Source organism: Ochlerotatus camptorhynchus, unplaced genomic scaffold, assembly GCF_037179485.1.
Source record: "Ochlerotatus camptorhynchus isolate MF236.1 unplaced genomic scaffold, CSIRO-AGI_Acam_v1.1 ptg000244l, whole genome shotgun sequence".
Taxonomy (NCBI): domain Eukaryota; kingdom Metazoa; phylum Arthropoda; class Insecta; order Diptera; family Culicidae; genus Ochlerotatus; species Ochlerotatus camptorhynchus.
Genome location: NW_027040734.1, coordinates 2,739,081 through 2,755,464, shown reverse-complemented (window position 1 = coordinate 2,755,464; position 16,384 = coordinate 2,739,081). Strand labels below are relative to the sequence as shown.

Here is a 16,384-nt window from a genome sequence, read left to right as displayed (position 1 = left end):
CGTTTAGTTCTAACGTTTTTTACATCTGAAAACATCCAAAAACGTTTGGTTTTAACATCAGGAAACATCTACATTAGAAAACATCAGAAAACGTTTACATTTAAAAACATCCGAACAACGCTTAGTTCTAACGTTTTGTACATCTGAAAACATCCTTAAAACGTTTGGTTCTAATGTCAATAGATTGAAATTTTTGACGTCAGACCGACATTAGAATGGCAAAATTTTGTTCCAAAATTTCTGATGTATACACCATGTTACGTTGCTTAAATACAACTAAATCATAATGTTTTCTAATGTTTGACATCAGGCATACATTTGATTTCGATGCTGATGTAGACATCAAAATCAAACGTTGGGCTAATGTAAATTTCTATTCGGGTTGGAACCCGAGCTGACCTCGGATGACCTGTGGCCACCTTCGCGGATAGTTGTCCTTTCTTTTCTCGGTTTAAACCCCTTTTGACGGTCCACCGGGACACTCCCACGGCGATTGAAATGTCTTTTTGCGACATTTGCGCGTAGGACAAATCACGAATATGCTGCCACTTCGTCATGGTGCAACTGTCAAACTAAGTAAATCATGTTCTTTTATACACAGCCTACTACGGTATGAGCTATAGGTTACGTGCATGCAAAGAAAACCAAGGCATTGTATGCACAGGTGAAACGGGAATCTTATTTGTACGATGGTGCAAACATTATCACGCATACGGTAGGACACGACCGCAGTATGACGTAGAACTACGCAAAATTGATGTCATGCATTTTTGACTATTATACTTTATCTTAACTTTTTCAAGTATTACAATGTTTCGTCCATATTACGCATGAGATAATGTATGTAAATTTAACGTAATGGTTAAGAATTGATAGAATTTTTGTCAATACCCTAATCCAGCAAATCGATGGTATTACACTCAGTGCTGTGCATTATCATAACGGTTATTGTACCTTGACGGTGTCATCCTCATATAACCATCACATATCAAAAATGACGGTCAACTAGCATATCACTTGGAAACACCTTTACCTCACTAGACCGTCTTCATCGAAGCCATCCATGACAGTTAGATTAAATGACAAGGAGAGAGTAGCAAAATCATTCACTCACTGATCATCTCTGTTGAACATTTATAAGTTGGAAGTGAGAATTATGCTCCCTCATTTTCCTGTTCTTGCTAAAAGTTGTTAAGTTCGTTGAAGAAAACGTTGGATTTTCATTTTCCTTGTAACAATTAAATATGTGGGTTACGTTACAATGTAGAAAAATATCCGTTTATCTTCAAAAAAAAGCCTTTTCTTAACTTGCCACTATCACTTTATGTTCCATCGGCAATATCAATTATCTCTTACGTACGCGTCATTGCGTACATACATACATTTATTTGTACAACATCACATTTAAGATAAGACATAATCAACAATAGTACGCCACAATACTCGGTTTGCGGCTGCCGCTCTCCATCATCGGTCATGCCCAATGCTCGCTAGATCACGCTCTACCTGGTCCGCCCATCGTGCTCTCTGCGCTCCACGCCTTCTTGTGCCAACCGGATCAGTAGCGAACACCAACTTTGCAGGGTTGTTGTCCGGCATTCTTGCAACATGCCCTGCCCACCGCATCCTTCCGGCTTTGGCTACCTTCTGGATGCTGGGTTCGCCGTAGAGTGCAGCGAGCTCGTGGTTCATTCTTCGCCGCCACTCACCATTCTCCTGCACACCGCCGAAGATCGTCCTTAGCACACGTCGCTCGAAAACTCCGAGTGCTTGCAGGTCCTCCTCGAGCATAGTCCATGTCTCGTGCCCATAGAGGACCACCGGTCTTATTAGCGTTCTGTACTCTGTACATGGTACATTTGGTGCGGGGGTGAATCTTTTTTGACCGTAGTTTCTTCTGGAGCCCGTAGTAGGCACGACCTCCACTGATGATGTGCCTTCGTATTTCACGACTCACATTGTTGTCAGCCGTCAATAAGGATCCAAGGTAAACGAATTCCTCCACTACCTCGAAAGTATCCCCGTCTATCGTGACATTACTTCCTAGACGAATCCTGTCATGTTCGGTTCCGCCTACTAGCATGTACTTTGTTTTTGACGCACTCACCACCAGTCCGACCTTTGCTGCTTCGTGTTTCAGGCGGGTTTATAGTTCTGCCACCGTTCCAAATGTTCTTGCGATAACGTCCGCAAAGCACACAAATTGACCGGATTTCGTGAAAATCGTACCCCGGCTGTTGAGCCCGGCTCGTTGCATTCTAGAGAAATGTTGAAGAGTAGGCATGAGAGTCCGTTACCTTGTCGCAGTCCCCGGCGAGATTCGAATGAACTGGTCAGTTCACCCGAAACCTTTACGCAGTTTTGCACACCGTCCATCGTTGCTTTGATCAGTCTGATCAGCTTCCCAGGAAAGCCGTTCTCGTCCATAATTTTCCATAGCTCTATGCGGTCGATACTGTCGTATGTCGTCTTAAAGTCGATGAACAAATGATGCGTTGGGACCTGGTATTCACGGCATTTCTGGAGGATTTGCCGTACGGTGAAGATCTGGTCCGTTGTCGATCGGCCGTCAATGAAGCCGGCTTGATAACTTCCCACGAACTCCGTCATTTTAGGTGATAGACGACGGAAGATGATCTGGGATAGCACTCATTGCGTACGATGCTTAATAAATCTCAAAACTGACACAACTCACAATTGACAAGCTCAAGAGAATTAAATAATGTCAAAACAAAAACTTTTCAACATGGTTACGTTTCGTGCGAAAAGTGAAGCAAAAAATCTTAGATTTTTTAATTGCTCCGAAAAATTGCAAGGACCATCATGGAACCAACAACTGGACAAAATCAGTGCGAAACCGAACTTTTTGTGAGTGCGAACCTCAACCTGAGCTGGGTTTTAAAAGCAAACGAACAAACTGACGTTTGTCAGAAAATAATCAGATCCAATCTTGATACCCGATCCAGGTTGGAACTGAATAATAAACGAATTCACTATTAATTTTAGCGATGATTTATTGAAATACACTGCGTTTCCTTACGGAATTCAAAGTAACGATTTGAAGATTTCATTGTTGATGGATACCAATGGTTGCTTTGATTGTTGAAACCTCAAGTGAAGAAAATGTGTATTTATAATGCACCGTGCAATAATTCAAGACCAACAATTGCAAAGGCCTCAACCTCATTTTGTAAACAAACCTTGCAAAGCCATTTTGTCGCGAACCGAAGTCCGCCAACGCAAACGAACTAAATTAACAGGTAGGGAAAATTCTCCTCTTCCCGATTGTGATTTAGGTTTCTGAATGTAGGTTTCGTTTCGCGAGAAGATGGCCTTACAAGGTTTGTTTACAAAATGGAGTTGAGGCTTTTTCAACTGTTGGTCTTGAATTGTGTAAGCATTAAAGAGGGATGGGGTGCTTGCAATTTTGACGTAGGATTACGTCTTTCGGCAACATATTGGGGGTGCAATTTCAAAAAAACCAAAATCGACCGCGGGACGAAAGTAGGTCAGGTTTTGACCACATATACCTCTGTCAATAGCAGATGAATTTTAATTCTAAACAAGCCAAAGAATTGGATATTTATCTACCAATCTGCTCAATTGAACACTTTATTAATTTTCAATAGGTCACTATTGAAAAATACACAAATGTCCAACTGTTGCTATGGTGATCAAAATTATCACCGATTACCTGCAAACAGCGCATTCCCTAACACAGATTAAAAAATCAAATTCGATCCTGTCTCACTGAACGGTGCTCATTCAATCACCGTGTGTGGTGGTGTCCGGTCGTCAACGTCAGCAGCAGCAGCATCAGCAGCAGTATCAGCAGCAGCAGCAGCAGCATCAGCAGCAGCAGTGCTTAGCGTGTGGGGTTAACATTGTTCTCCAGTACCCCACGAAAGGCAGCCTGCAAACAGTGAGCTGCAGAGCCCACATGAGCACCCATAGAAGGAGGAAGAAGCCGCTGGATCGAAATCAGTTTCCTCGTGGTAGCTGTGGGTCATCTATGCCAAGCGTGTCAACCTTGCTTCAAACAATGAACAGCTCGCCAGCCTCACCCCAATAGCTCAGCATTACTCAACCATCACGACTAAACGGTCCTTTTCAGGACCACCACAAATTTGTTAAAGAGTATGTTTTGGATATTGTAAAGGTTATCAATCGGATGTCAGTTCCCGCAAGCAGCTAAATATCAAAGCTCAACCTGGTCTATAGAAGGTGTTGAATTGTAGGCCTGAATGTATTGGTGCAATTCGTTTTTCACTCGGTTTTCATTTCGATTCGCACGATTCGTTTACTCAGTCACCCTTGTAGTGACGTCATAATGTTTGTTTCGATCGGCATAGGAAATTAATATAAATGATAGAATGTGTGTATGTTACCAAAATTTATGAATGGTCTGCAACGCTATACAGTAGGCCTGGCCGCTTTATTGTTTGTTTCACATCCTTGATGTGCAGCAGGCATTAATAATGACAAGAAAATGATAGATGTATTCCTATCATTTCCAGGATTCTTTCAAGTAAAGGGTGATACGGTCAAAATTTGGTCAATATCAACTTGACGTATTTCTTTCAATTTTGCATTTAAAAAACCTGAACACCCCTCATTTTGAAGGTGTGTGTGTGTAGAATGTTGCTCTTATTTTGATTTTGGAATTCACTCTTCAGTTGTCAAAATGCCGTCCAAGCAAGAAGAGCAGCGTATCAAAATTTTGCTCGCGCATCGCGAAAATCCGAGCTACTCGCACGCAAAGTTGGCAAAATCGCTAAAAGTTGCCAAATCAACCGTTACAAATGTAATTAAAGTGTTTGGGGAACGTTTGTCGACAGCCAGGAAGTCTGGATCGGGGGGAAATCGAAAACCGGAAGCCGCTGAGACGACAAAGAGAGTTGCCGGTAGTTTCAAGCGAAACCATAACCTCTCTCTCCGAGATGCCGCAAATAAGCTGGGTGTATCGTCTACAACCGTGCATCGAGCCAAAAAACGAGCCGGACTATCGACTTACAAGAAGGTAGTGACTCCAAATCGCGATGATAAACAAAATACGACGGCCAAAGCGCGATCCCGGAGGCTGTACACGACGATGCTGACGCAGTCAAAGGTAATGGACGACGAAACCTACGTCAAAGCCGACTACAAGCAGCTTCCTGGACAGGAGTTTTATACGGCAAAAGGAAGGGGAAAGGTAGCAGATGTTTTCAAGCACATGAAACTGTCAAAGTTCGCCAATAAATATCTGGTTTGGCAAGCCATCTGTACCTGTGGCTTGAAAAGCAGCATTTTCATAGCTTCCGGGACTGTCAACCAAGAAATTTACGTGAAAGAGTGTTTGAATAAACGTCTGCTGCCTTTCCTGAAGAAACACGGTTGTTCCGTACTGTTTTGGCCGGATTTGGCATCTTGCCATTACGGTAAAAAGGCCATGGAGTGGTACGCCACCAACAACGTGCAGGTGGTTCCCAAGGACAACAACCCTCCCAACACGCCAGAGCTCCGCCCAATTGAGAAATACTGGGCTATTGTCAAGCGGAACCTAAAGAAGACCAAAAAAACTGCTAAGGGCGAGCAGCAGTTCAAGGCAAACTGGCTTTCTGCGGCGAAGAAGGTGGACAAGGTGGCTGTACAAAATCTGATGGCAGGGGTCAAGCGTAAGGCCCGGCAATTCGGATTTGGAAAAGCGGAAGCCTAACTGAATATTTTTCCTGAATTTTATACTAATTGAACTTGAAAAAGAAATTTAATTTGATTTTTTAAATAAACGATTTCACCGATTTACACGCGTTTTCCCTTGACCAAATTTTGACCGTATCACCCTTTACTGGCTGTGTATGTGTAGACTAGACTAGACCAAAATTTATGAATGGTCTGCCACTAAATGTTGAGATAGTAAATAGATTATTGAATATCACACTGTGTATACCATGAAAAAGCAGCCTGTTTGTGAGTTCCATATAACATACAGCTCGCCAGCCTTATCCGTGTTGAAAGAGTATTTTTTTACGTAGGATTACGTCTTTCGGCAACATATTGGGGGTGCAATATCAGAAAATCAAATTCGGCCGCGTTACGAAAAGAGGTCAGGTGTTGATCACATACATATAACTCTGTCAAAAGCAGATGGATTTTAATTCAAAACAAGACAAACGATTGGAAATTTATCTGGAAAATTGCTAAAATGAACACTTTAATTATTTTCATTAAGTCACTATTGCAAAATACACAATGTCCAACTGTTGCAATGGTGATGAAAATTATCACCGATTACCTGCAAACAGCGCATTCCCTAACACAGATTTAAAAATCGAATTCGATCCTGTCTCACTAAACGGTGCTCATTTAATCACCGTGTGTGGTGGTGTCCAGTCGACGGTGTCCGCAGCAGCAGCATCAGTAGCAGCAGTGCTTTCGGCGTGTGGCGTTGAACATCGTTATCCAATACACCACGAAAGGCGTCCGGAAAGCACCGAGCATCCATAGAAGGAAGAAGAAGCCGCACCGCGATCGAAATCAGCTTCCTCGTGAGTAGCTGTGGGTCATCAATGCCTAGCGCGTCAACCTTGCTCCAAACAATTAACAGATCGCCAGCCTCATCCGTGTTGAACACCCTAATAGCTCAGCATTGCTGAACCATCACGACTAAACGGTCCGGACCTCCACAAATTTGTTAAAGAGTATTATTTGGACATTTGTCAAGGTCATCAGTTCCCGCAACCAGCTAGCTATCAAGCTATCAACCTGTCTATAGAAGGTGTGGAATTGTAGGCCTGATTGTATTGGTGAGATTAATCATATCGTCCGGCCATTTTCCAAAGACGGCGCTGTTCCGCTGGTAGGAAGTGATAAAAATCCACGCATATAATTTGAAAGAAGTTGGAATAATTTGCTTTAGGTGCATATTCAGGTAAAAAAGTGAACGACAAGTTAAATTAATTAGTCAAGTTAAGTTAATTAGTAAATTAATTAGTATTAGAAAATACTGTTTACCGGAAATACATTTTTCTTCATACAGTTTTACCTGCTTTACTACCAATCCCCAGAAAGCAAAAGAAAATCAAATTTGTGAGAAAATTAGCTCTTACGACTCAATCTCTCAATTGCCATGTTTTTTATGACACCCAATTTGTGATTTCCTTTCATTGATTACAAAATAGAGTAGGGTAGGGTAGAGAACTTCTTCGGTCTAATCGCTGATTTTGGGCCTATCGAGCAGAAAACTTCAAATAAATCCATGATTCCAGAGTTAACAAGTCAATTAGGCGTTTGGTACAGTTTTAGTTAATAGCTACCGAATAAAGTCAATGAGAACGCGTGATATGAAGGTTTGCACCCATAAATCCCACATACAAAAGAATTTCTCCGACCGAATCAATTTTGTTCTTTATCCGATAGGCCGAAGTGAATTCATTGGCGTTTCAATTGCGTATCAATGCGTAAGGCCGAGTTTAGAATCCGTAGGCCGAGTTTGGCATCAAGAAGCAGTGTTAGACTTTTAACAATATCTAAACAATTTGTTTCTCTATATCAAATCTTACGGTAAGCCGGAAATGGGGTAGTTAACCCTATCTGACACTACAAAACATGTCTGGTACCGCATTTAGATTAACATTCTAAGTCCCTCCTTTTTTACATATTCTGCTCAAACGATACTTTCTGCCCCGCCCCATTCATACAATTCGGAAGGAAATCCTGTGAGGGGTGAGCTATTTTGAGTGCAGAATGTGTAAAGAAGGAGGGACTTCGGTTGTTAATCTAAATGCATATATAGAGGTACCAGACATGTTTTGCACTGCACTGTCCTCTGTGAAGAATTATTGGAAAACAAATTATGTGTAGTTTCCGATCGATGCCACCGCCAACAACAGCAGTGACATCTGATGGAACATGAAAGCAGAAGCTTGACAAAATGATTAATCCGATTTTCCCTCGGCTTTCATTCCGCTTCACATGATTCGTTTTTTACTCAATCACCCTTGTAGTGACGTCAACATGTTTGTTTCGATCGGCGCTTACATAGGAAATTTAATATGGGTTATAGAATTTTTTGTAGGGGAATTGGCTCTTATGTTGGCCTATGGATCTAATATTGGGCCCATCGCAAAAAATCTGCTATTTATCAATTTTATCCACATAAACGCGTCATTGGGACGGTTCTAATAAATATTTTTGGTTGCTTTCGAAAATTTAGTCGATTGCTGAATTTATGTATGATCCAAAATTAAGGGCATAATGTTGAGGTAATTAATTGATTATTGAATTAGCACTCTATATACCGTGAAAAAGCAGCCTGTTTGTGAGTTTTTGCCTGTTTTCACGTAAGGAGTTATCATAAAAAAAAAACAATTTGCCAGCTGGTGTTTCCCGGCGACTTTACAAATAAATACAATCAAACAAAATCATCATGCAGAACTAGGATTTGTTTCACTTCATATTTCACAAAATTGCTTTCGAGTGTTATGACATCGTCTCCCGCAAAGTTTACATTTTGACATAGGATTACGTCTCTCGGCAACATATTCTAAACAAGCCAATCGATTGGTAATTTTTGTTCAAAGCTGCTAAATTGAATACTTCATCAATTTTCAATAGGTCACTATTGAAAATTACACAAATGTCCAACTGTTGAAATAGTTATCAAAATTAACGTAATCCTACGTCAAATCTACGGTCGAGTCTTGGATACAACCTCTTACTTTTCTAACCATATCTTTACTAGAGAGGGATATATCTTATGTAAGGATGAAGAAATCAAATGCAGAATGCTGAAGGATATTAATAAGAGTGGAGGAGCAATTCGTTTGATTTTACAAAGTCTTACATTGAGAGATGGCGAGTTGAAAAATTCCGAAAAACTGCTGTATTGTTATTAACCTAAAGATATACAATGTCTTGTTCAACAGTTCAACGTTTGATTACTCAGCAATAACACCTCTAGCTACAATTCATATTTAGAGGGGAATTCCTATTTACGTAAGGATTTTTTTACGGATCCCTTGATACTTGGGCTTCGGTTATGTGGATACGATATGCGGTCAGCATCTTTATTATTCGAGCTCAAGCGTCACGGTATCCGGAAAAATAAATAGCTGCAAAATCTCTATCCATGCATAAGCATTCTTGGCTGCAGGTAGTAAGTGTTCATGCAGATATGAATTCTCACAGTAATAATTTCTGGTAAGACTTTTTCCTTGATGCATCCCAACTATCGCCTTATTCGTGATTTTGGAAGAGGAATGACCGTCATAACCGTATTTATGCTCGAAATGAGGTAACGGTCAATTTATATCAGGCATAACATTTGATAACGGCACAAAAGCAAAAAGTTTGCGTGGGCGTACTTTGGTTCGCGTGTAAAGGGCCTTTGAAAGTTTGTTTACAAATGCTTTTGTGCCGTTATCAAATGTTATGCCTGATATGTCTTTTTATTTTTCCTCGGTGATATGATGGTACCACATGATAGATGTTAGTGATATTGCGAATGAGTGAGAAAAGCAAAAAACGATATCTCACGGTTGTTGTATCATACTGGTGAGAAGTTTTACGGAGAGAGGGTTCTCAGTTGTTTTGATTATTAACCGTGGGAATCTTTTTTTGTCAATCTAAAGGCTGTCAGTACCGTGATGCAACTTTTACACTTTAATAATGATCCATTTTGTGAATTGAACGGGGAGCTTCCTTAGGCATTTTCCGCCAGCTCCCCTACACTATCAGATATCAGGCGGTCAAAAATCAAAAAATCGACTTTCACTAATCCTTATTTCGTTATTTTTGGTCGATAGTAAACATTCCAACTAAGAGAATCTGAAAGTTTCAAGCTTCTAGCTGTTTTAGTTTCTGAGATATCGGATGTCGAAGTCAAAAAAGAGTAAGAAAAGTACAAATTTTGCCGCAAAAATACACTACTACTCAAATAAAATTTCAACCACTATTTATCATATAACTACCACATCATTATACATCGTTGGAAAGGTAATTTAATAAGCGTTCCGAAAATAAAATCAATTAGGAAATTTGATGGAGACAAAAATAAAATAAAAATAAAAATAGAAAAAAAAATAATTGAAAATTAATGAAAATTTAACTTTTCTGATCACAAACTTTCGAGCCTCGCACATTCCCAGGCTAATTCTCAGCTCTGGATGAAGTTTTGAGTGTACTATAACAAGTACTGAAGAGTTTGCCTGCCCCATTGGAAATATAAGCGATTTGAAAATTTTCGGTTATTATGGGAGATTTCAAATTGTACAAGAGCCGGCTTGGAAACAAACTTTTTCAACAATTATTTTGCAACTTTTGGAGTTATATTCGGTTGGTATAGTCGAAATATATTGTTAAAGAACATTTTCTAATATTTCATGACCAACTTTTAAAAAGGGCTTAAGCTTTTGTACAAAAAGAAGTCATCATTATCATAAAGTTCACTGTTGGATGAACGTAAAACTACATTCGTTTATGCTTTATTCTAAAGTAAGTTATGGGTTATGACGATTATAGAAGCATATGCGTAAGTATGTACCTACGCATATGCGTGGATGAGTTTAATTTATACCTAAGTCTGTACTTAACCTACTGTAGTGTCAATTTGAAGCCATAGTGTATTTTGTGTAGCTTTTATTTAAACTACTACAGTGTAATTCAAATTTACGGTTGAGACCAGGGCTGGAAAATCATTTACATTCATTTCTTCATTCATTTACATTCATTTGCCTCTAACTTTTTTCATCAACAAAATTCCGTAAAATAGTGTTTGAAGATGTTGTAGGCTTTGATATAAGCTACATATTTTGAAAACAACTCAAATCTGTATCTCTTATGCATTATGAATCAGAGCGATATGATCTCACCATTGTTTTTCAGTGAATGTAAATTGCATTCACTGAAAAACAATAACATGTTCTGTCAGCTCTATTTCATCATGCATAAGAGATTAAGATTTAAATTATGAACAAAAGTTGTAGTTAATATCAAAAGCTACAAAAGTTTCATACATCATTTAACAGTATTCTGTTGATGAAAAAAGTTAGAGACAAATGAATGTAAATGAATGCACGAAATGAATGTAAATGATTTTCCATCCCTGGTTGAGACCAAGTGTGAGCATGGATAATAGAACCATTATTAATCTATTAGACGCAAAATTAAGCCATAGTGACAATTTTCACAGAGCCATTGAATTAATTTGTGAAAATTATAACATCTCGGTGGAAAAACGTAAACGTCTCGATGATAAGATCCATAAAATCGTTACTAAATACATCAACAAATGGCATGAAGCTAATCGGAAAGAGCGATTTGAGTCGTATTTTCGGAATTGGCTTGATGGAGAATTTGGCATCGAGGAATTCATCGAACAGGAGCAATGTGTTGCCTCAACCTCGGCCTCGGGAACAAAACGTGGACGACCTTCAAAACCTTTCTTGGATTTGAGTGAAAGAGGAAAACGTCGCGTCATCGATAAAGAAGCAGTTGATCCAAAATTCGATACCATCGAGAAAGCTTTGTTATTTGTTATAATCGAAAGGATTTTAATTTAGTTAAAGTTATTGGGCATATTTTAAAAACCAAAAAAGCTCTAAAACCATGCTGGCTCAACTAACTGATCAACGAGGAATGATGTCACCAGAAGAGGCTTTTAGTGTACTTATCGAGGCTGGATTGAGTAGATTTCAATACGAAGTAATACATAGTGAATCACCTACAAGATTTCCACCTTACTATGTGATCGGAGCAGTGAAAAAAATATGCGCCCCTTCTAGTGAATTCATCGAAGAAAGTGCATTGAAAATAAGAGTGAAACTCCAGGCGCTGATGGAAAATACAGTGAAACGAATCGTCCAAATAATTGATGCAGAGCTCAACGAGTATATAGATAGCAATGATCTAGTTTCTACGGAACTGGTTCTTCTATGTAGCTGGGGTATGGACGGATCAACTGGATATTCGCAATATCATCAAGTGCTACCAGAAGGATGTCAGGACGATTTAGATGTATTTTCGTCCACTTTAACACCAATTCAGTTGTTCATGTACATTAATGGAAGGGAAATTATGTGATTTAATCCCATGCCTCAAAGTATTCGATTTTGTAGGCCATTCATCCTTGAATTCATTAAAGAGAGTAAAGAAGTTATTCTGGCTACAAAACAGGATGTAGAAAAAGAAATGAGTGAACTAACGCCAGTGAAAATTGAGCTCTCAAACGACAAGTTTATACTTGTTGATTTTGATTTTGTCCTCAGTATGATAGACGGAAAAGTCTTAACTTATATCAGTGGAAATTCGTCGATGCAGAATTGTCCAATATATGGGCAACACCAAATGTAATGAATGATGCAGAGAAATTCGAGGAAGGATTTATATCAAACGAAGAAGCCTTGCATTATGGCATATCTCCACTTCATGCTTGGATAAGATTTTTCGAATGCCTTTTGCACATTGCATACAGAATGGATATCAAAATATGGAAGGTAACGAAACCGTTCAAAGAACTATATGAACAAAGAAAAAAACATGTGACGACACAGCTTTACGAAACATTTGGAGTAAGAGTAGATCAACCACGATCGGGTGGAGCAGGTACCAGTACTACAGGAAACGTTTGTCGAAGAGCATTTGGAAATCCCAAGCTTTTAAGCTCCGTGCTGAACATTGATGAAGAGTTAATTTTCAGATTCCGGAATATATTAATTGCTATTAACTGCCAAGAGCCAATAAACCCGGAAAAATTTGATGCATATTGCAAGGAAACATATAGGCTCTATCTTAAATTGTATGATTGGTACAAAATTCCTGCAATCGTGCATAAAGTTCTCGCTCATGCCGGAGAAATAATCATACATTCACCAGCACCACTTGGTTCATTAGCGGAAGAGGCAGCAGAAAGTCAACATAAACAATTGAAAAAATATCGAACCCATCATGCAAGAAAACGATCAAGAGTAGAAAATTTACATGATGTCTTTATTCGTGCCATTAATGAATCGGACCCACTGATCAGTTCCATTTGGATGGCAAAAAGACGACAGAAAAAAGTATCCCTGGATTATCCCGACATCGTGAAAAGTTTCATGATATTTGAAAATTCTGTAAGTGATTCAGTATTCGATACTAATAACTTCAATGCCTTGGAGGAACTTATGAAAGCAGTCGATGAAATTGAAGAAGAATTTGTTCATGATGATATTGTAACAGAGGAATAAAAAGAAATTCGTTGAAACATATTTGATTTTGATTATTGTATCATGGCTTTTTGTATTTTTTTACAGAAGATTTGTTGAAAAAAAATAAACATATTTCCAAAAAAAAGGTTTTTTATTTTTATTTTTTACGGTGTTCCCCCCAATAAAACCATGGTAGGTTGTCTTTGTTCAATTGATTTTATTCTCTGAAAACAAGCTTGAAACTGTAACCGTTATAAAATCGTAAAAATTAAATTTTAATTAATCAAAAGTTGGGCCCTTTTCAAAAGTTGATCGTGAAAATGTTGAAAAGTGATAACGCACACCTTATATTGATGAAACAAAGCAAGAATAATAGCAGAAATTGTGAAAAAATGGTAGAAATATTTTTGACCGCCTGGTTGTATGAAAATGCCCTATAGTGCCCTTTTTAAAGAGGTCATTGGCCTAGTTTGAGCACATGTAAAAAAAACGATATGACTACATTAGTGGCAATCTGACCTTGACATACGACACGATTCCTCTAATAATAATTCATACAATACCCAACACAGCAGCGTGGCCTTGTGCCCCTGTAAGGTAGGCAGCAGCACGTTGACGTGAACTCATTTCGTGAAATTTTACCCTTCGGCATTTCAATCTGCCGTCGGTGTTTCGGTTTCGCGTGTAAACTTTTGTAAACATAAGCAAACGTCCCAAACTCATTTTATATTCATGTGAGAGTAGGTATATGCGAGAATACCGTGGTTGGTTGCTGAATGAGAGGAAAAAGGAAGGCATGGAAGCTGTCGAGCTGATGTTGGAATATCATTAAATCTGGGTGTTTGAAAGGAGGATGAGATGCTCGCCGGTTATTTTGTTATTCTTCCAAATGGGTTTTATAAACGATACACAGCTTTGCAATTTAGAATAGCCGCACGGCATAGCTTGAAGAGTTGAATCGGAAGGTATGGGATTTCAGCAACTGGTTTGTGTAGGTTTATGGAATTAAATTTATTTTTGTCATGATACCTTGCTCACCTTGCTATTTGCTACAAAGATGAACCAGCCTACGGCTGACAATCTCTTTAATAAAATAGTTTGTTTCCCTTGCTAGGTGCTACAAGGGGCAAAACGAACCCTAGAGATTCATGATATACCAACATGCAAACTTCACTAAATTCACTAAACCCCTTTTTCTGTCTCTTCCCCCACCTTGCAGAAGTAGAACTGGACAAGTTCCGCACCTGGTGCCCGAGGGCGGGCTGCGAAACGATCTGCCTGGTCGGCCAGAACCAGCCGACCCAGTCCCAACCGAACAGTAATTCGTCTTCCGATAGAATAGTTCAGCTGCCGGCGCCCTCATCGAGTCTCCCGTCGCCATGTGCCGTGCACTGTCCGACCTGCCTGGAGGATTTCTGCTCCGGCTGCAAGAAGCCTGTAAGTTCAACCGTTCCAACCATTGGGCAAGTTTTCATAACGTTTCGTTTTTTTTTTTTTCAGTGGCACCCAACGATGTCCTGCGAGGAGAACACCCGTCGGTTGGCGGCCGACGGCCAAACGGATGCCCTCGGCATTCCCTTCGACAATGATCTCATCAAATGCTGTCCGATGTGCGCCGTGCCCATCGAGAAGGACGAAGGCTGTGCGCAGATGATGTGCAAGCGGTGCAAGCACGTCTTCTGCTGGTACTGTTTGGCTAGTTTAGATGTGAGTGCCGCGGTGCAATTGTCATGTTGAGATAACTGATTTTCATACGTTTCATCTTCAGGACGACTTTCTGCTGCGGCACTACGACAAGGGTCCCTGCAAGAACAAACTGGGCCACTCGCGGGCATCCGTCGTGTGGCACCGGGCGCAGGTGATTGGCATCTTTGCCGGGTTCGGAATACTGCTGTTGGTGGCTTCTCCGCTGCTGCTCCTGGCGGCGCCCTGCATCGTGTGCTGCAAGTGCCGAATCTGCAGCGGTGCGGCCAAGCTCGAGGAAACCGAGGTGGACTACGACGATGCGGCGGTGGCACTGCAGAGTCAGCGATAAACACTGACACGTTGAGTGGTGGTTAACGGTTTCCGGATTAGGATGTTTTATTTTTGTGTGTGTTTTAACTTGTTCTGGAGACTTTGATTGTAGGTACTGAAAATGTAGAATTAGGAGGAGGAAAATTGGTTTGATAGGACTGAAAAAAATGACGTATTTGTAAGTTATTCAATCGAAAAATGAATGTCCGACTGAAATGAGGCTGCGTCAAGGAGATGACACCATTGTGTTTTGTTTAATTTTTCAATTACTGATCAACATTTGGTTCAAATCAAACTTAAATCAATCACCCATATTCACGTTTTTGTTCGAACCGTTTTTACATACAAAAAAATGTTTTGGGTTGAAAAATACTGAGAGTAATCGCAAGTCAGTCCCATCTGCATTTTTATAAATTTTGAGTTAGCATCATTATTCAGTTAATCTTTCTGTGTTCCGCAAGTCAGTCCCATTAAAAAAAAATATGTTAGAAATGTTAGACGACACATCGCATCATGAGATTTGTCTCAAGATAGATTTTGTCCACTTCCCCTAGGGTATCTGGAACATGTCCGGGTGTGGCCAACATGGTGCTGGTCACTCATCATGACTCTTATTGATCTTATTTTTGAATTCTCATGTGAATTGATTTATCGCATGGTGGGTTTGGCACGTTTATGAAAAGCTCTGGTCTGATGAAGACCCATACTCACCGGAATATGTTCCGGTCATTGCTCTGGAACCAGCGAAACAAATTCAGAAACATTCAATAACGCTCTATGGGACCATGGCATCTTTCTACTGTTCAATACTGTGCTAAACTAATGCATCGTCATGGAATTGTGACTGACTTGCGGTTATTTTTCTCATTGACGTTAAATCCCAAGTAACAATTCTGCAATCATTTGGTATCCACTCTGATTTATGGAGGTTTTATAATGGCAATGAATAATCCATTTAGTTTAAATACAGCATTTCGCAGTGTAACACGTTCCTGCTTAGTAGTTCACCTTTTCGCTGTTTTAAAAACCTTTTACAGTCTGTCGAGAAGTCAAAAACTGTCTTGTTTTAAAATTAAATTTAAAGTTGTTCTCAATCCCACTATAAAACTGTTCTATAAATCAATCATAAACTTTATTAGCAATTTTTTATTAATGTCTTGATAAAATACTCTATAAACCTGTTCCATCATTATAAAAGCAAT

The 16,384-nt window shown here is 39.6% G+C and overlaps 1 protein-coding gene across 2 annotated transcripts in view; it reads left to right on the top strand.

Moving 5' to 3' along the window:
• The window catches only part of LOC135704618 (uncharacterized), a 238,954-nt gene extending 222,881 nt beyond the window's left edge, over positions 1–16,073 (top strand). For both annotated transcript variants that reach the window (XM_065226082.1, XM_065226083.1), the window contains exons 6-8: positions 14,386–14,603; positions 14,667–14,873; positions 14,935–16,073. In XM_065226082.1, the coding sequence (XP_065082154.1) occupies positions 14,386–14,603; positions 14,667–14,873; positions 14,935–15,201 (692 nt within the window). In that variant the 3' untranslated portion in view covers positions 15,202–16,073. The remainder of the gene's footprint in view (positions 1–14,385; positions 14,604–14,666; positions 14,874–14,934) is intronic.
• The last annotated feature ends 311 nt before the right edge of the window (positions 16,074–16,384 follow it).